The sequence below is a fragment of the Harpia harpyja genome, chromosome 4, assembly GCF_026419915.1.
Source record: "Harpia harpyja isolate bHarHar1 chromosome 4, bHarHar1 primary haplotype, whole genome shotgun sequence".
Classification (NCBI taxonomy): Eukaryota; Metazoa; Chordata; class Aves; order Accipitriformes; family Accipitridae; genus Harpia; species Harpia harpyja.
This window is the reverse complement of record NC_068943.1, coordinates 80,772,135-80,791,521: the sequence shown is the minus strand read 5'-3', so window position 1 is coordinate 80,791,521 and position 19,387 is coordinate 80,772,135. Positions and strand designations below refer to the sequence as shown.

Sequence of the window (19,387 nt, the reverse complement as noted above, 5' to 3'; positions counted from 1 at the left end):
GTTTGTCTCATTAAGAGGCGGCCTGGGAGGAGGAGGAGGGAGAGCCTAGCTCTGCCTCCACGCAGCCGCTGGGAGTGACAGCTTTCTGTGCTTTGATCCTGGCTGCGTAGGAGCTGGGAGAAAATAAATCTCTGGGGAGCAGCTCATGTAGGACCCCGAAGCCCCCGCACCCCCGCTCCGTTCCCCCCGCCCTGCGAGGGCTGTGCACCCCAGGGGACTTCAGGCAGTCTAGAGCGATGGAGGTCCCCTGTCACCACGGGCTGTCACACAGCATGTGTCCCCAGGGATGTCACTGTTCTGGCAGGCTGGGGATGCCAAGCATCACGTGTGGGGTATGTAGGTGCCCCAAGCCAGGTCATTCTGTAGGCAAAACCCCTGCCTGTGGCTGGTGACACCAGTCCAGGACAGCAAGGGGGACATGGGGTTGGCTGGGGACAAGGAGCTTCTGGGGATTAAAGGGGGATGTGGCAGCAAGAGGTTGTCCCTGAGCACTGTCTCAGTGCCACCAGTCCCACCAGTATGACCCCCAAGTGGCTCTGGGTCCCCACAGATTGGACCTATGGGGACACGGCTGTTGCCACAACCCTCCCTGACCAGCTGCTGTTGGTGGCCCAGCGATGGTGGCCTGTGCCCAGTGGGGCCTGGCTGCCTGTCCCTGTCCCGAGCGGGCAGGGAGCCTTTCCCGGCCATCGGCTGCCATCTAGCTGCCGGCTGGTGAGACCTGTCCCCATCCCTGTCCCGGCAGCATCCTCACCAGCACCCCAGGGCCCCCTGTCCCCCAGCTTCCTCCCAGCTGCCTCTTGGGGCATCCACTGCGTGTCCCTTACGTCCCTAAAACACCCCCGTCCCCTGCCTGCGCTGTCCCCAAGGCCTGGCTGTGCCTCAATTTGTGGCCAGGATGCGGTGGCTCGGAGGGGACAGGGCCGGTGGTGGCCCCATGCCCATTGCTGCCACCGCCCCTGGATCCGTCCCCCCGTGTTTCCCGGCAGCGTGGTGCCCCAGCACAAAGGCACCCCATGGCTGTGCTGGGCAGCGCTGGCTCCGGCCCTGCACAAAGCCCCTTTCAGCTGCCTGGGAAAAGCCCCTGGCACCTGGCCCCCACCTAGGGAGGGGTCCTGGCCCTCAGTCCTCCCCCACCGTGGGCCAATGGGGGGCAAAAGACCCCCCAAACTCAGTGCACATGTGACCAGTGATATGGCCACGCACACGCAGCCGTGGCCATGGCAGGATCAGGCCCCCTCGGAGCTGGGAAGGCGATCCAGTGTCCTGAGCTCCAGCGGCGACCAGCCAGCGCTTTTACAGACCCACTAGGGTGGAAAGGACTTTGGAGGCTTCAGCCACTTAATTAGCAGCCTGCCTTAATTAGCAGCCTGCCTGCGCTGCCAGACTGCCTGCAAAGTGCCTCGGCCCGCTGGGGAGATGAGGCTTTGGTAGCTGGTACTGAGCTGCTTGTGCCGGGGCTCGTCCTGGGGGGATATAACATGGGGAGTGTCGGTGTGTGTGCGCGCACACATGTGGATGTGCACGCGTGTGCGTAGCAGGATGGCCGTGCACGTTGTGTATACATGGAAGGGTAGATGGGCTTCTGCAGCTCTGTGCGTGTGCATGTGCACAGGTGTTCAGGGAAAGCAGCATGCGTGTGCGGATCTGTGCACGCTGGGTGTGTGTACACATGTATATGCAGGGGTAGGCATACGTGTGCGTGTGCATTGCACGTGGTGTGTGTACACATGGGCATGGAGGGATGGATGTGCATGTGCATGTGTGTGGATGTGGGTAGACATACGTGTGTATCTGTAGGTGCATGTATGCGCACGTGGATGTGCACATGCATACAAGTGGGTGTGTATGTGCCTATATGTAGATGTGCACATGCATGTGTGTGGATGCCTCCTTATGGGTGTGTGCAGAGGACGGGGAGGGGGTGGGGTGTGTGCACATGCATGCAGGTGTGCGTGCATGGGGGTGTGTGCATGGCAGGGTGTGTGCACATGCATGCAGGCGTGTGTGCACAGGGGGGTGGCCGTGCACGCACACACCCGAGCCTGCCCGGTGTGTGTCTCTGCCTTGAGCACCTCAGACGCTGCTGGGGCCAGGGGTGTCGTGGGGACGGGTTCCCGGGGCGCAGATACAGCCTGGGCCCTTGCAGTGGGCACTCCACAGCACCGCACCTGCCCTCGCACCCAGCACCCACGGTGCCCCGTGGCGTTGTACCCGGTCCCTCAGTGTTCACCCAGCCTTGCGCCCAGCACCCACCCACCGGCTGCCCCATGGGTGCCCGTGGCCACCGCTGTGCCTCCCCCCTTGGCGTCTGCCCCAGGCTCCCCGGGTCCCTGGCAGATCCTGCCGGGGGGGGTGCGGGCAGGGGGCCGTGCCGCGGTGCCCGGGCTGGGTGCCAGGGCGCATCCGCCCCTGCCGGGCACCACAAAGGCTGGCTTTTGTGCCGGTCCTCTGGCTCCTTGGCTGGCGGCCAGCGCGGGGGCGGCCGGCAGGGCCGGGGGCCCCCGGGCTCCATAAAACTCCCCAGGCCAGGCACATCGCACCCACCCCTTCAGCATGGAGAGCCAGCGGCTGTCCTCCTACAGCCGCCGCTTCGGCCCTGCCACCCCGGTGTACCGGGTGCTCCCTGCCAGCCCCCCAGCCCGGCTCCGGGCCCCCCGCAGCACCCAGCTGGGTCCCCGTGTGGGTGCCCGCCTGGGGTCGGGCAAGATGGACTTCTCACTGGCCGCTGCGCTCAACTCAGAGTTCAGGGAGACGCGCACCAACGAGAAGGTGGAGATGATGGAGCTCAACGACCGCTTTGCCAGCTACATTGAGAAGGTCCGGCTCCTGGAGCAGCAGAACAAGGTGCTGGTAGTGGAGCTGAACCAGGTACGGGACCAGGAGCCCTCGCGTCTGGCCGACGTCTACCAGGAGGAGCTGCGTGACCTGCGGCGCCACGTGGAGCAGTTGGCTACCGCCAAGGCCCGTCTGGAGATCGAGAGGGACAACCTCACTGAGGACCTTGGCAGTCTCCAGCAGAAGTAAGATGCTGCCCTTCTTCGGGTAGTCCTGGGGACCGAGGTGGCCACCACGACCAGGATGATGATGGGGACCAGGGTGGTGATGGGGACCAGGGTGGCCACCAGGAGCAGGATGGCTCCAAGGACCAAGGTGGCCACCAGGACAGGACTGAGAGTGGCCACCGGGATGGGCATCAGGGTGACTACTAGGACCAGAGTGGCAGCAGGGACCAGGAGGGCCATCAGGGTGGTGATCAGGGTTGTCCTGGGGACCAGGGTGGTGATGGGGCCCATGGCGGTGGCGGGGCCCATGGTGGTGGCAAGGACCTGGGACCAGAATGGGGACTGGGGTGTCCCCAGGATCAGGGTGGCCACTAAGAGACTAGGGTGGCCACCAGGACCAGGGTAGCCCTGGGGACCAAGCACTGATGGGTAGCAGGGTGGTGATGGGGACGTGGGTGGCAACAGGGACAAGGATGACCCCTGGGAACAGTATGGGACAGTGGCACGGGGTGTGGGATGGGCACAGGCACCAACGCGGTGTGTGGGTGTGGGTGCTGGTGGCATGGGGCTGTGTCGACCCGGTGGGTCTGTCTGTGAGGCTGAGAGTAACAAGTAATGGCGCCGAATGAGTAACGGTGCCTGATGAGTAACGATGCTGAATGGGTAGCGATGCCAAATGACTAAGGGTGCCTCTCTGCTCCGGTGCAGGCTGCAGGACGAGGTCACCCTGCGGCTGGAGGCCGAGAGCAACCTGGCTGCCTACAGGCAGGTGAGGGCAGGGGCCGGATCCTGCATTCCCCATCCTGCACCCCAGGGGCTCAGCTCAAGGATGGGGCAAGGATGGGACGGGGATGGGCGCGGACAGACAGGAGAGGGATGGGGCAGGGATGGGCAGGAACAGGCAGGGCCAGGCAGCTCAGGAGGGAGCAGACCCAGGTGGCCAGCCCTGGGGACAGTCACTCCTGTCCCCCCGCGGTGACAGGACGTGGATGCTGCTGCTTTGGCTCGTCTGGACCTGGAGCGGCGGGTGGGGACCCTGCAGGATGAGATCGCCTTCCTCCGCAAGGTCCATGAGGAGGTAACCCCCGGGGGGACTTGGGGGGGGGGGGGGGCTGGGGCTTGGGGGGGGGCCCTGTGGCTCAGAGGGGGCCAGGCTGACCCTTGCTGTTCCCCCAGGAGCTGCGGGAGCTGCAGGAGCAGCTTGCCCGGCAGCGGGTGCACGTTGAGGTGGACACGAGCAAGCCGGACCTGACGGCCGCCTTGCGTGACATCCGCAGCCAGTACGAGGCCATGGCCGCCAGCAACGTCCAGGAGACAGAGGAGTGGTACAAGTCCAAGGTGTGGTGGGAGTCGGTCACCCAATGGATGGGTGGCTTGGCTGTCCCCTCCTGGGATGTCACCTGCTTGGGGCTGCAGTTGACCACTCCAGGGTTGGGTGGCTCTGCTTGGTGGTGGTGCATGGGGTTTGGCATCCCCACCGTCCCTGCTCATGTCCCATGTCCTGGTTTGGTCCCTGTGGGGAGCAGGGATGTGTCCCCTGTGACACCCCAAGGCACCATCCCTCCCACCCGCAAAGCAGGGACGTGTTCCCAGCAACACCTGCCATCAGGGATGTCCCCCGTGTCCACTGTCCTATCACATCAAGGGAGCAGGGACATGCCTCCACAACACGTGCCATCGGCCACATGCCCCGTGTGCACTGTCCCTTCCACCCACGAGAGCAGGGACATGTCCCTAGCACCACGTGCCGTTGCGGGCACATCCCTTGTGCGCTGTCCTTTCCTCCCATGGGAGCAGGGATGTGTCCCCACGACACCTGCTGCTGGAGCCAAGCCCTCCCACAGGAGCTGGATGTCCTCAGGACACGTGCCTTTGGGGATGTCCCACATGTCCCTTCCTGCTGTGGGAACAGGGATATGTCTCCAGTGCCACACCAAGTGCATGTCCCATGTGCACTGTCCCCTCCTGCCATGGGAGCAGGGACATGTCCCCAGTGATACATGGCACTGGGGACATGTCCCATGTGCACTGTCCTACCACCCTGCAGGGTCAGGGACATTTCTCCGTGCCACATGCTACTGGGGCCATATCCCTCCTGTGGAGCAGAGGAGGGTCATGTCCCCACGCCATGTGCCACCAGGACATATACCTGCCACGTGGTCCCATCCCATGGCACATGTGTCCCCCCCCCAGTTTGCAGACCTGACGGATGCGGCCGCCCGGCACGCGGACGCCCTGCGTGCAGCCAAGCAGGAGGCCAATGAGTACCGGCACCAGCTCCAGGCCCTCACCTGTGACCTGGAGGCTCTGCGGGGTTCGGTAGGTGATGGCTGTGGGGTGCAAGGGGGGGGACACGGCCTCGGGGAGCTGCCACCACCACGGGGTTCTCTGGCACAGCAGTGGGGACCACCACCCAATGCTGGGGGAATGGCTGGTCCCCAAGGATGGGAGATGGATGGGCACTGTGGAGATCCCCTAGGTCCTGGGAGAAGGTGGCCATGGAGGGTGTCACGTCCCCTCGTGGTCCCCAGAACGAGTCCCTGGAGAGGCAGCTGCGGGAGCTGGAGGAGCGCTACGCCCTGGAGACGGCCGGCTACCAGGACACGGTGGTGCGGCTGGAGGAGGACATCCGCAGCCTCAAGGAGGAGATGGCCCGGCACCTGCAGGAGTACCAGGATCTGCTCAACGTCAAGCTGGCCCTCGACATTGAGATTGCCACGTACCGCAAGCTGCTGGAGGGCGAGGAAAGCAGGTGAAGGCAAAGCTGCGGCTCGATCCTGCCCCCTCCCCATCCTCAGCCATGCCCCAAACCAAGGCCAAATCCTCGTGGTCCCTCTGGGGTGTCCGGCTCGGTTGGGGACCACCCTCCAGCCTCCTGCCCCAGCCCTGGGCAGGGTGGAGCCGGTGGGCAGCAGGACCCCGTGCTCTTCCCAATGCTCCCTGTTGCTCCTGCAGGATCACTATCCCTGTGCAGAGCTTCTCCAACCTGCAGATCCGAGGTAAGGCTGTGGCCACGTGTGGGGTGGGTTGGGGGTGGGGCAGGATGGTTGCACAAGCAGGGGTGGCTTCTGGGGGCTCCATGGGGGACATGCCATCTTGGCCATCCCTGCCCCATCCAGAGGGACCAGGAGGTTTTCCTCTGACTCTCAAGGAACCAGGATTCCTGGATTCTCCCAAGATGGGGGGAGGAGTGTGCCATGGCCACATCCCCAAGGCTGAGCATGTCCCCAAGGCCAATGACATCCCCAAGACTGACCATATCACCATGTCCATAGTGCCAGCCACATCCCCAAGGCCAATTGTGTTCCCCAGTGCCAACTGTATCCCCAAGAACAACTCTGTCTGCAAGCCCAATCACATCCTAAAGCCACCCATGTCCCTATGGCCAAACACATGCCTATGGCCAACCACATCTCTAAGGCCAAACATGTCCCCAGTGCCAACTGTGTCCCCAAGGCTAGTCACATCCCCAAGCCAGCCACATCCCCAAGGCCAACCATGTCCCTGAGGCCAACAGTGTCCCTGAGGCTGGTCATGTCCCCAGGGCCGCTGTCTCCCATGGTTCAGGGCTTTCCAGCCCAACCTGTTTCCTTTGGGCCCCTCCATTTGTGTGTAGCTGGAAGGGCTATACCCCAGGCACCAGGTCACCACCATGTCCTGCCCGTGTCCCCTAGAGACCAGCCTGGATGCTAAATCTGTGTCAGAAGCCCATCTGAAGAGGAGCATCGTGGTCAAAACTGTGGAGACCAGAGATGGAGAGGTGGGAAGTCCTCATCCATGTCACCCATGCTGCCTTCCCTCCACCCCCGCCTCCCCATGGGGTGTCCCTAAGGGGGTCACTCATCATGCACATGGGGCCACCATCCCTCAGCCCTGGGAGCAGCCCAGGCAGGGAGCCAGTGATCCCAGTGCCCTGAGAGCACAGCGTGAACTGGCTGTGGAACATGGTGGAGCTAAGCCTGGCAGCTCATAGAGAAAACCATCCCTGTCCCCGTTCCCAAGCTCATTCAGAGCCCAGGCAGGCTCAGCCCGGGAGAAGAGCCTGATCCCGGGCTGATGGTCCCTCTCCCTCTGTCTCCAGGTGATCAAGGAGTCCAAGCAGGAGCACAAGGAGGTGGCATAGGGCGGGCGAGCCACAGCAGCCACACGCTTGTAGCCGTAGCTCCGTAGGTCCCGTCCGATGCTGCGAGGGAGCCCCACAGCCAGGCATGGGTCGTGGGAGGAGCCAGTGGTGCTTTGTCAGGGACCATCTCCCTCTCATCAACCCCTTGCCTATCCCACGTCGCCCCGTGCCCCAGGGACCCCACTGACACCCTGTTTAGGGCTGGCTGCCAGCAAAGCAGCTGTCTGACCAGGCACTGTGTGGGGAGGGGATACCCGGGGGGAGGTGAGCGGTACCAGCCAGAGCCGAGCTCCCCTGCCGGGATGCTACCACATTCCCATGGCATGGAGGGGCCAGCAGTTTTGGGGTCATGCCCACACCCACCCTGGGTCTCTGGCTCGCCAATGGCCAGGGAGAGAGTCAGTCCTGTTCCAATCTCCATGCACTGGTCGGACAAGATGGTGGTGCCAAGAGCATTTCTCCCTGCATCCCACCTTGCTGCCCTCTCTCTGGTCTGGGAGGCCACCCTGAATCTCCCCAGTGCACCCAGCCCCTGAGCACCCTTGGGGTGGGGGGCTACAGGGTGCAAGGTAGCAGCTGGTGAGGGATATTTCCCCATCACCAAGCATTGGGTGGGCTTAGCCAAGAGGCACGGGCAGGAGGAAGGGGAGGATGGAGAGGCAGGGTGCTGTCAGGATGGTGTCAAAGGGTGATGAGATGGGGATAGTGAGGGGTTCCTGGGGACACTGGGGTGTCCAGGGTGGTTTGTGGGGCCAGAGCAGTGGTGGGAACAGCAGGTTGGGTGGCCTTAAGGGTTTCTCCTGGCACAGAGCTATGGGACTGTTCTGACCCCCACTGGGTGTCTGCCACCAAGGTGTCCCCATCACTGTGGTGGGTAAAAACAGTCCTGAGGGGCTTGTGGTGAGGGGCGACCCACAGCCGTGCACCTGGCCCCTCACCTGGAGGGGTCCCACGCAGGTGAAAATGGAGAGGAGGGGAGTGCAGAGAAGGAGGAGGAGGAGGGTGTCGGGGCACCCGTGGGTGTTCTCACAGTAGGAGGTGCCTCCTGCACCCCAGGAATGACAGGGAAGGACAAACAGAGCCATTTTAATCCTGCCTGTCCCACCTGGGGCCACACTAGGAACCAGGGGGACTAGGGACTGGGGCTGTCCCCGGTCACAATCCCTGCCACGCATGGAGCCCAAGCCCACCCTCCGCATGGGCATTCAAGATGGGGTTGGAAGAAATCCCTTGTTCCTGGGCTCCACGTGGCCCTGTCCCCCATCTATCCTCCCATGCTCCCCCCGGACCAGCACATGCCACCGGCCCACCCAAGACCATTGCCCAGCCTGGTGCTTGCCCGCAGCCCCTGTCCCCACCTTCGATTTAGCTACTGACCACAAGCGAAACCTGCCCTGATGCCACCTAACGTAGGAGCAACGACCCAGCGGCAATTCCTGTACCCCGTAAGCCCTTCAGGATGAGCACATGGGATGTCACTTGGATGCCATCCCCCCTGTCCCCTCTGTCCCCCTCATCGCCTGGCTCAGGTGCTGAGCATGCTTTGCAGCTACCGACTCCAGAATGGCCAGTCCCGGGGGCAGGAGATGTTATAGGAAACCTGGGTGCTGCCCGGGTTTGGCATCTGGAGTGGGATGGCAGTGGCCCAGGGGGCTTGGTCCCCCTGCGAGCAGCCTCCGGCTGGAGCTTTGCAGCCCACGTTGCTACTGAATTAATGCACTAACGCCTGCAGCAGCTTGAGATGAGAAATAAAGCTAATGCAAGTGCTGTGCTTCCACAGTCATGCCTGCAACCTGCCTCTCCACAGCCAGTGCTGTGGGTTATTTGGGATTAGCTGGGGTGGCGAAGCCCTTTGGGAGCCCAAACCGAGCTCAAAGTTGCCAGGGGACTCAAGCTCAGTGCTGTACCCCAAGGCATGGCCAACACTTCATGGGTCAACACCCATAAGGGACAACGCAGGGGAGAGGGGTGCAGGAATAACCCCCCCCCAGAACTGGCAGCTGGGCAGTGGGGTGGGAGAGATCCCCTTCCCAGGAGGAAGGGAGGGGAAACAGGGATCTGCTTGGGGTTCTTCAACCTCAAACCCAGCTCCTTCCCCACACAAACCCAGGCTGCGGCTCCTGGGAAGCTCCTGGGATCGGCTGCAGCTGTTAGGACTGATGGTAGATTTGAGATCCTGCACATCATCTACACGGTTCAAGTGCCTGAGCGTCGCTGGGCCCCCCAGTGCTGCCCTCCCAGACAGCGGGATTTCTCTTGGGAAAGCTGAAATCCCCAAGCCACATCCTTGAAAAAAGGAGTGGAGATGAGCTCCATGGGGAACTCCTGCTCCACACTGAGGAGCAAGCAAGTGGCCACCCAAACCCTGCAGAGATGCCATCCTCTCTGGAGGACATGCATATTAATTTTGTCGGGCATAAATATTGACTTGTAAGTCTGTGCTGAGTCAGGTGAGTTAAGTAACACACCCAAAAACCAGAGAATTTTCTGAAGAAAATCACCAGATTAATTTGAAAAATAATTTTTTTCCTTCAAAAATGAAAAGATGCTTAAACCAAAATCTAAAAAAATGGGTTTGCTCCAGCTAAGGAGCTCAAAGGAACATTGAATGTTCTGAAACGTTGGCACTCAAAGTTCTCAGCAATGAAAAAAAGTAAAAAAAAAAAAGGGGTAAGAAAAGCAAGAATTAATTGGATTAAAATAGTTTGGTGGATCTTTTTAGAAGCCTCTTAGAAAAACAGCTCAAATAAATCACTGATGCAGTTTGAGAACTCTGTAGAGCTTGGCCAGAAGATCTTGCAACAACTCCAAGCATTCTTTTGAAAAGGACTATATTGAGCTTAAAACCCCACTGCAAGCCAGCAGCAGAGCCAGGAACAAATCGTGGCAGTGTGAAATCCCTGCCTGTCCCTACTAAGCCATGCCAATGTGCAGCACGGGGAGTTTTCCACATCAGTCCTCACTGTCACGCTCTTGACCAAAAGGGAGGATGAGCAGGCGCTGGCAGCATTTTGATTTCTAATGGTCAGGACATTAGAAATTTCTAACAGGAGGATGATCTGAGGTGTAAAAGTGACCCATCAGGGCCGTGGTGGAGACGCTATGTTCTGGCAGGGCACCTGAACACTTGCCAGCAGCAGCGGCACACGTGGATGATGATGAAGATGATGCTGATGAGGACATAGCTCATGCCGATGGTCTTGACAGCGTAGAATGTCTCAGGATCGTCAAGTGTCCGCCGGCGCTGGTGCTGGTAGATCACGCTGAGCCGGAAGCCAGCCACCATCTCACCCTCCCGCCAGCAGAAGTAGGTACCTCGATCACTGACCCGGACCCGCTGGATGTGCAGGTGGTTTCCGTGGTCGATGAAGACCCGCATGCTCTTGTTGACACCGACAAGGTAGCTGGAGCGGTAGAGCCGGATGGAGTCCTTGTCCCAGGCCACAGCATGCTCAGGCCGGGCTCCTGGGCACGCAATGATCAGGCCACTTCCAGTGGGCTGCTGGTGAAACTGCGTGGGGACGCGGGGCAGCCAGGGCTTCTCGCCCAGCTTGGAAATGACATTGGAGATGGCCTGCACACCTTCCTTGGGGACCTCCTCTTTCAGGCAAGGGGTCAGGCAGCTTCGGATGGCCACCTCGGGTCTCCGGAGGCGGCCAGGGCGCTGGATATTTGCAGGGACAGCTCTTGAGCCACAGGACGTGACATTAGGCACAGCGGTGCGGTATCGGGGGTGCAGCTGGGCGCTCTGTATGTAGCAGAGCCCGATCCGCCGCTGCTCGCCTCTCACCCCACAGCGGTCACATCTGGTCCAGTCCCAGAAGGTGGTGAAGAGGCTGAAAAGCTTCCTTGTGTAGTCATCCTGGACGTGCTGGCCTCTGTCCACAAAAGCCACTGTGATGTGCTTGGTGGGCTGCACATCCACATCGTAGCCATAAAAGAAGTCCCCTTTCTTAGTGCCACACAGGTAGTGTCCCGAGTCTGTCACCTGGGCTCGGAAGACAATGAGACTGAACATCCGGATACTGAAACGCTTCAGCACATCGCTGCCCGTGTGGATATGGCCGGAGTCGACAACCACGGTGCCAGCAAAGTCCGTCAAGACTGTGGTTTCATGGCTGCCCACATTCTTCTGGAAGTACCAGATGACAGAAGAGACCTCTTCAGGCTTGCAGTTGCAAGGGAGTTCGAAGGTCATGTCAGCCAAGTAAGCAGCATTGTCGAACATCAGGAAAGCAGGACAAGCCATTCTCTTGAACACATCTCCTTTCTCTTCAATCGCAAAAGCATGGAGAACACCTACCAGGCAGAGGAGAATGGCGGGTCCCAGCAGCCTCGTCTCCATCACACCGGGCGGTCTCTGCAGTCAGCAGAACTCAGCCACTGCGTCCTCAGCGGGGACAGCAGGAACCCGCACATGGGGTTAACAGTGCCAGCGCCGGGCAGGGACGATGCACACCCCAGCCCGCTCATCAAAGGTGGGGTTTGCAAATGACCCCCCGCCTGCAGTGCACATGCTGACAGCAGGGATCAAACAGCGGCTGAAATATCCCACCCCAGCTGCTGGGAAGTGCTCTGTCCCCGCCCTGGGGGCAGGCTGTTCCCTGGGACACGGACTCTAGAACCTTTCCTCTCACCCAGCTGCTCTAGAGTGTTGTTGTCCACGCCCCAGACAACGAGTGGGCAGGTCATTTGTGCAGCACAGCTGCAGAGGAAAGATGATGGGAAGCGTGGTGGGAACAAGGGAACTGCTGCCATCTTCTTGAAAGACTCATGTGCAGTAAATGTTAATTATTGCTCTGACCCCTGTAAGCGCAATGAACGCAGAGAAGACTCTCCTCCGACGGCAGCTGACCTCCATAGCCCAGAAGAAGAGGTTTCAAACATAGTATTTATACTTCTACATCCTCCCTGTTGGCTTTCCAAGGTTTTGTGTGCTGAAGTCCTTCCACACAGGTAATGTTTGAGAAGCCCCCTCTCTGAGTGATCGAGGGAGGCTTTTTGTTCACATCACCCTTGCCTGGGCTGATGCTGCAACCAGCCCCGGAGGCCTTAAATGCATCTCTCCTACAGTGAAGGTGAGCCATTTGCTCCCCACTGACTCTGGCTGGACCTTCAGCTCAGCTATTGGCACTTCTTGAGCAGACGCTCAGGTCAGACCATGAACCGACTGATTGAGAAACTGATCCCAGCTGGTCTAACAGCCCATCCTCCCATAAATATTCACACAACCTCTCCCATACTTCATTTCTCCTTAGTCTTCTCACCAAACCGTGGGGATTTTGCCTTTCCCCAAGTGATGGGGATACAGCAGGCTGCTCCCATCCTTGACACAGGATGTGAATGCAAGCCCTGCACCTTGAGACTGCTGAAAGCACTGTGCCTGTTCCCACCAGTGCTGTAACTGTCGTGCTGGGGCTGTTCCTGCATCAACATCCTCCATCCTGACCTTGGGTAGCTCCAGGATCTTCTTGTTTTGTTTAAGACTTCAGTTCTCAGCTTTCTGCTAATCCTCAGGTTTGCAAGTGTTACGCGAAGGCAAAAGAAATGGCACTCACAACAGATTGCAGGGACACACATGTCCCCAAAATAGATGCCACAAAGCCCAACGTTCAAGTGCCAGGCCTCAGAGATGAATCTGAAGCCTGCAATTAGGTGCCTAGTGGTTTCTACAGAGAATGTGGGAGAGGGATGGTTATAGTCCGCCGGTGTGATTCTACCTTTTGCTCTGCTAGATGGGTTTTGGAATAAAATGGACCTGACAGTTGTTTCCCAGCTGATTTCAAGGCAGCCTGAGCAATGTAACATACACCAGGCTGCTCAGCATGCTTGGGAGAAGCTTGAGGATCCTCCCAGACCAGAACAATAAGAAAGCTTGGTGGGTAGGTGCTGAGCTGTGCCATATGAGGGCATCTCTGGTCTGCAGCCAAAACAGAAGTGTGACTCAACTTAGACGTGGTATTAGGCAGCTCTGGAGAGTCTCTTTGTTGGACTGATGCCCATCAGTTCCTTCTAAATTTCAGTTTATGTGGAATTTCAGCAAACCAGATAGTGTCCGAGATCACAGGACCATGAGGTGACAGATCTCTGAGGTTTACCCCATGCCCTGTTGTTTGAGGTAAAATAATAATAAAATAGCTGGTTCGATCAGTCCCAGATATACCACCTTGCACAGCATTTCCACCTTTATCAGCCCATTCCCCCTTCAGCGGCTGGTTAAACACGGAGTGTCATTGATTACATTTCTTAAATCCCCTGAGTGACAACAGATAGAGATGAAAAAGGGAAGGGACCATTTAGTTTTGGTTTCTCCTTCAAAAATACCAGCCAATTTTTTCTTTCTCTCGGTTGTTCTCCTCATCTAAAAGATTTTCACAGAGCCATTCTGTGAGGACACCCTGCCCCAGAGATCACAACACAGTCCTCTCAGTAACTAACCTTTATTTGTGCAGAACTATTGCTCTGGGTGGCTCCCAGTACAGAAAAAATGTACAGCAATGCTCCATAAGTATCCAATTATCCATCTCACACAAAGTCAAGCTTTGAGCCTCTTTTGCACTCTGTTTCTGCATGACCCTGGTGCTTCTGCTCCTTCAGTTGACCTGGTAACATTTCATCAGCTCCATCACTATCCTTTCCTTCTCAGCTTCCTTTTGCAAGCTGGTGTCCATGAGGTGGGCTTCCCTCCCTGCTTCACAACCAGCTGGGCTGCTGGGACGGCCAGCAGTCCAATAATCCCTGCTCATGCTCTGCAGCTTCCTAAACAAAGCCCTGCTGCTCTCCTTCTCCGACTCGCTCAGAAGATCCACGTTTAACCCAAAGCGGTTGGTGCCCGAAAGGCTCTGTAAGATCTGAAGGATGGCATCTCTGTCTTCATGACAGACATTCTCTGCCAGCACCGTAAGGAATTCACCCAGGAGGCCAAAGCCTAAGTCAGTTTGAAAGATTCTGCCCAAGGCCTTCCCTCCGAGTTCAAGTAAAAACTGGTATTTTTCTTTTCCGCTTTTTAAGCATCTGCGCCAATCTCTGTAAAATTCAGCAGAGGTTCCGGGCAGTTGATCCAGTTCCTGAAGGAAAAAATAGTTGCCCAGTTCCTTTTGTTTTATTCCCACTTGAAGATTTTTATCCTCCCCACCGCCCCATCAACCTGTAGATGGCTGAGATGTTTTTAATACAGGCTTTGATAGCACAAAGAGCTGCATAAAGCTTGTGAGGTGGCAAAACATAAAGAAATACCAGGTTCCTCAAGCCCCATAGAAACCAGAGAACTTCATGGGAAAATAATGGAAGAATGGATGAGACATGAAACCCAGCGTGGATGAACACAGACCAGGAGTGGAGTAACCCCAACCCTAACCAGAACCAGGCACGCTGCCCAGTCTGGATCCACCATCACTGCTCGGGAAGGGATCTCCTGGAAATTGGGGGAGTTCAGTGAAAACCTCTGCTCCATCTCAGGCACTGTGAGGCAAATCAAAGGAGTGAGGAAATAAAAGATATGAGATGTAAAACCCAGAAAATATGCAGATGGCCCTAACACACTGTCTCATAACATACTGCATTTGTATGGGTCTGTGGCAGAGAGCTTGCACTAAAAGAGAGCCAAGCTCAATGTGGCATCTCCAGATAAAAGGAAATCCTGTTTTATACAATATGTAATTGAACTGCTGAACTCATCATCGCTGACTTAACTGACGCACAGACTGAAGGAGGATTAAAATGTTTAGGCTTTTATACAGATAGTGAGAACAAGGCACAGCAACATCAGGCTGTGTCTAAACACAAAATGGAGAAGCCCTGGAGATCAGAGCCCAAGCGCTAACGGGATTAGGAACAGAATTTGCTCTGGGGAGATCATTGCTCAGCCCAAGAAAACACAAAGCTGCCTAGAAGAGCTGCAAAAAGATCTCATAACAAACAGGCAAATGAAATTCAGTGTCAAAAAAATCCATGAGAAACATCCCCAGCTACAAGTCCAGTGACTAGGACTCTCCAGCATGGGCAGAGTCCACTCAAGGGGGGCAGGACAGATGTCACTCGAATCACAAATGACCAGGCTAGAAAATGTTTAGTCACTGTATCCCACAACTGAAGAACTAAGGAGCATCCAGAGAACTTATCGGGCAGCAGGTTTAAAACAACGTAGCACTTTTCCATACCATGCATAATTAAACCCCGGGGTGAAAAAGAACTGGCTATGTTCACAGAAGATCTGCGGTCTGTGCCTATTAAACGTGGTGATCCAGATGCACAACCCTGGCTCTCAGTCTCTAAACTGCAGCCAGCTGGAAGAGTGCAGTCAAGGGAGGGCACTCTTCCCCAAGAATCTGCTACTGGCCACCATCAGAGGCAGGGTATTGGGAGCTCTGGTCCGATGCTGTGCAGCTGGTCTTAGATTCCCACAGGGCTGAAGCAGACTCTTCTTGAAGCAGCTGGTGCAAGCCCTTATCAGATGCAAAGTAGGGGCCAAGACTGAACTCTGTAGTTATCTAAACACCAAAGTTCCTGGGGACTTTGAGGGCTTAATCACATGTAGAGATATTTCTGAAGAACTCTCACATTTTAAAATAATACACAAATTATTCTGGAGTAATTTTTAGATGTGGACAAAGTCCTGGAAAGCATCTCCCTCACCTGGGGTATTTCCACGTCGCTGGCTTGTGGGGCCTTGGTCTGGGCTGCACAGGGATTCCACAGCACGTTCCTCCTCTTACCCATCTTGTCCTTTTTCTCTAGGGGCTTCAGGTGTGATGCCAACACAATGTTCCTGCAGGCAACAAGAAGGGGATGGGATACTTAGCAAGATCAAGTACTCTGAGGCTTCAAGCTTCTTCTCTGAGGCAATTTCTGAGTTTGGGCCGTATGTATCATCCAGAGGGATCTTGACAGGCTGGAGGAGTGGGACCATGTGAACCTCATGAACTTTGACAAGGCAAAGTGCAAGGTCCTGCACATGGGTTGGGGCAATCCCCAACATCAGCACAGACTTGGGGATGGAAGGATTGAGAGCAGCTCTGTGGAGAAGGGCTCGGGGATACTGGCGGTTGAAAAATTGGCCATGAGGCAGCAATGGGCGCTTGCAGCTCAGAAAGCCAATAGTATCCTGGGCTGCATCAAAAGCAGTGTGGCCAGCAGGTCGAGGGAGGTGATTCTGCCCCTCTGCTCTACTCTGGTGAGACCCCCCCAGAGCACTTCATCCAGCTCTGGGGTCCTCAGCACAGGAGAGACATGGACCTGTTGAAACGGGTCCGGAGGAAGCACAGAAATGGCCCAAGGGCTGGAACAGCTCTGCTATGGGGAGACGCTGAGAGAGTTGGGGTTGTTCAACCTGGAGAAGAGAAGGCTCTGGGAAGACCTTACTGCATCTCTTCAGTACTTAAAGGGGGCTTAAAAGAAAGACAGAGAAAGACTTTCTACCAGGACCTGTAGTGACAGGACAAGGGGCAAAGGTTTTTAACTGACAGAGGGCAGGTTTAGATGGGACATAAGGAAGAAATGTTTTACGATGAAGGTGGTGGGACACTGGAAGAGGTTGTCCAGAGAAGCTGTGGATGTCCCATCCCTGGAAGTGTCCCAGGCCAGGTTGGATGGGGCTTTGAGCAACCTGGTCTAGTGGCAGATGTCCCTGCCCGTGGCCGGGGGTTGGACTGTATGATCTTTAAAGGTCTTTCCCAACCCAAACCATTCTGTCATTCTGTGATTCTATCAAACAAGACTGGGGTTCAAATGAGATCATAAAGCATCAGAGATGGGTCAGAGGAAAACAGAAGATATTGCATAGGGCACTTGACAGGCACATCCTCCTCACACACCCGGTGTTAATCCAATTGTCAGGACCAATGAAGCAGGAATTTCCCCATAGGCTGCAGCACTGTGGTTCCTCCCCAGCATGGGGAATGGTGCACTCCCCAGGAGCTGGGCATTTTCACCCAACAGTTGTTCCAGAGCCAAAGCCTGAGGAACTGGCAGGACATTTCTTCCTCCTACATTTTTCTTACACTATGCTGAAGTTTCTGTAGCTTTGGGACTTCCAGAGGAAAGACCCTAAATTCTGACAGCACCTAGGGACTGTTCTGTAGCTTGCAGCACACTGGGAAGGTTTGTTTTTGTAGATTCATTTGAATTCAGCATCTTATTACACTGACATCTGCAACTAACTACAGCAGCCTGGACTCAGTGGCTCACATGGTTCCTCTCATCCCATGGGATGAATCCCTGTAGTTAATCCTCCCAATAATGGGCAGGAGATCTTTGAAGGGGTCCAGCTCTCTGCTCCTATGCTAGTGTGGGCTATAGGACTGAAGACGCTGCACTCACAGAGAGAAGCTCCTTCGTTACCTCCCTCAGATTATTTCTACCATTACCAATACACTGATAAAACAGCTTAAAATCATTCAGGAATCCTTTTATAGGGACTGGCAAGAAGGTTGGGGGAGAAAATGCCATTTTAAAGTGTTTTCCTGCTTTTCAAGGATCAGATGACATGACCAAATGCAGGCAGAGATGAAGCTGTGAATGGAATTTGATCTAGTCCCACGTAAGTCTACCAAGGGGTGGTCGAAGTCCTAGATCCACCTACAGATCTGTCGTGGATGTCAAGGGACAGGGACTTCCCCAGATGGATCTATAGGTGGATCCAGGACTTTGGTGGGCGTTGGGAGTGCCCTGCGCTACCTCTGTGGAACATCCCTGCCATCCCCAGGCCACAAACCTTCTCCCAAACCACCTTGGAAAAAGCAGTGATGGGTTTGGGAGCACGAACATGCTGGGCAGAGTGCACGGGGACACACGTCACCCTCTTCTTCTGCACCAGCACCACGGCATGGGCCATGTGGGGAGGAAAGGGAGGGCAGGGCAGACTGGCAGGGCTTGGAGGGTGGGTGTTGCGCCTGGGAATGGGGAGAGGACAGCGTGCCAGCGAGGGGACAGCATGCCATTCCACAGCTTGGCCACCGTGAGGACCTGCCCTGGAGCTGGCTGTTCCGGGTAGCAACAGCTGAGACCTTAGCCCACACGTGTCAACCTGATGATTTTTTGGGGGCAAATCTTAAACAAGGCTGAGTTTCTGTCCCACCAGGGCTCTGTGCCACGGGGCTGTCACGTTTTTGGGAATCCCAAAGCTGGGTTTGCTGCCCTGTCAAGCCACGCTCATGGTCACCTGGAGCAGAAAGCACAGATAATCAGCTCAATCCTCTCTCAGAGCAAGGTTTGAGCTCAAAACTCGCTGGGTGACGTTGTCTCTTAAGAGGTCCCAAAATTGGAGCTCCAAAAGAGCAAGCTCCAAAAGTCTCCCATGAGGTTGGGTCGGCCCTGTGGCAGGAGCACCCAGCACCTAGCAAAGCTTTGGTGTTGACGAAGGCCTTCGGGGTAGGTAAGCACCCGAATCCCCCCCCCGCCCCAGGCCTCCCCCGACAGACCTGAACTCCTCGTAGGAGGGGACGCGCTGGCGCATGGCCCGCAGCTTGGCGTCGTTCTCCCTCTCCCGCCTCTCGTCGGCCGCCACCGCCTCCCGCAGCTCCCGCTCGAGCACCCTGGGGTCGAGGGCTCCATCCGCCTCCATCCCGGCCCTGCCACCGACCGGGACCATGGGCAGGTGGGGCGCAGGGACCCCCAGCAGGGATCTGGCAGGGACCTGAGACCTGTGGGGACAGGGGGTAACGCGGGAGACAGGGCCACCCCTGGGTGCACGGGGACCCTGCTCCTGTCGTGACAGCCCTGCCGGGGCTGGCCTTGGGCACCCTGCTCCTGTCGTGACAGCCCTGCCGGGGCTGGACTCAGAGACCCCACTCCTGTCACAAGTCCTGCCACGACTGGTCCCGGAGACCCTGCTCCTGTCCTGACAACCCCACTCTTATCGTGATAGTGCTGCCAGGGCTGGCCCGGGGGACTCCACTCCTATTGTGACAGCTCTGCCAGGCCACGGACATGGATGGCAACTGGGAACCTCACTCCTATCGCGACAGCCCCGCCGGGCCCCGACACACCTCTGGCCCCGGTCTCTATCGAGACAGCCCCGGCGGGCCACGCGCACCTCTGGCCCCTGGGGCCCCTCCTTCTGTCGCGACAGCCCCGGCGGGCCACGCGCACCACCGGCCCCTGAGGACCCTCCCTCTATCGCGACAGCCCCGCCGCCCCCAGCCGAGTTCCCGCCGCCGCCGCGCCCGCGCGCGCGGGTGCCCCTCCCGTCGCCATAGCGACCGGGCACCGCACGCGAGGCCCCGGCGGGGCTGCCCCGTCCGCGCCTGACAGAACCGACCCC

General features: G+C 57.4%; 4 protein-coding genes across 4 annotated transcripts in view; 2 read left to right on the top strand and 2 right to left on the bottom strand.

Annotated features, from left to right (window-relative positions):
* EFTUD2 (elongation factor Tu GTP binding domain containing 2) overlaps positions 1-19,387 on the top strand; it is a 62,824-nt gene that overhangs the window by 21,225 nt on the left and 22,212 nt on the right. The gene's annotated exons all lie outside the window — the stretch shown is intronic.
* On the top strand, positions 2,516-7,374 carry GFAP (glial fibrillary acidic protein). Its single transcript, XM_052784988.1, has 9 exons — positions 2,516-3,023; positions 3,714-3,774; positions 3,988-4,083; positions 4,182-4,343; positions 5,199-5,324; positions 5,537-5,757; positions 5,961-6,004; positions 6,680-6,765; positions 7,087-7,374. Exons 1-9 carry the CDS (start codon positions 2,557-2,559, stop codon positions 7,126-7,128), a joined length of 1,305 nt encoding a protein of 434 aa, XP_052640948.1. The 5' UTR covers positions 2,516-2,556; the 3' UTR covers positions 7,129-7,374.
* Positions 10,199-11,473, bottom strand: FAM187A (family with sequence similarity 187 member A). The gene has a single exon (XM_052784989.1). It carries the CDS (start codon positions 11,471-11,473, stop codon positions 10,229-10,231), a length of 1,245 nt encoding a protein of 414 aa, XP_052640949.1. The 3' UTR covers positions 10,199-10,228.
* CCDC103 (coiled-coil domain containing 103) lies at positions 13,553-19,264 on the bottom strand. The gene is made up of 4 exons (XM_052784990.1): positions 19,113-19,264; positions 18,546-18,767; positions 15,763-15,895; positions 13,553-14,195 (listed from the first exon to the last, which is right to left on the bottom strand). Exons 2-4 carry the CDS (start codon positions 18,713-18,715, stop codon positions 13,722-13,724), a joined length of 777 nt encoding a protein of 258 aa, XP_052640950.1. The 5' UTR covers positions 18,716-18,767; positions 19,113-19,264; the 3' UTR covers positions 13,553-13,721.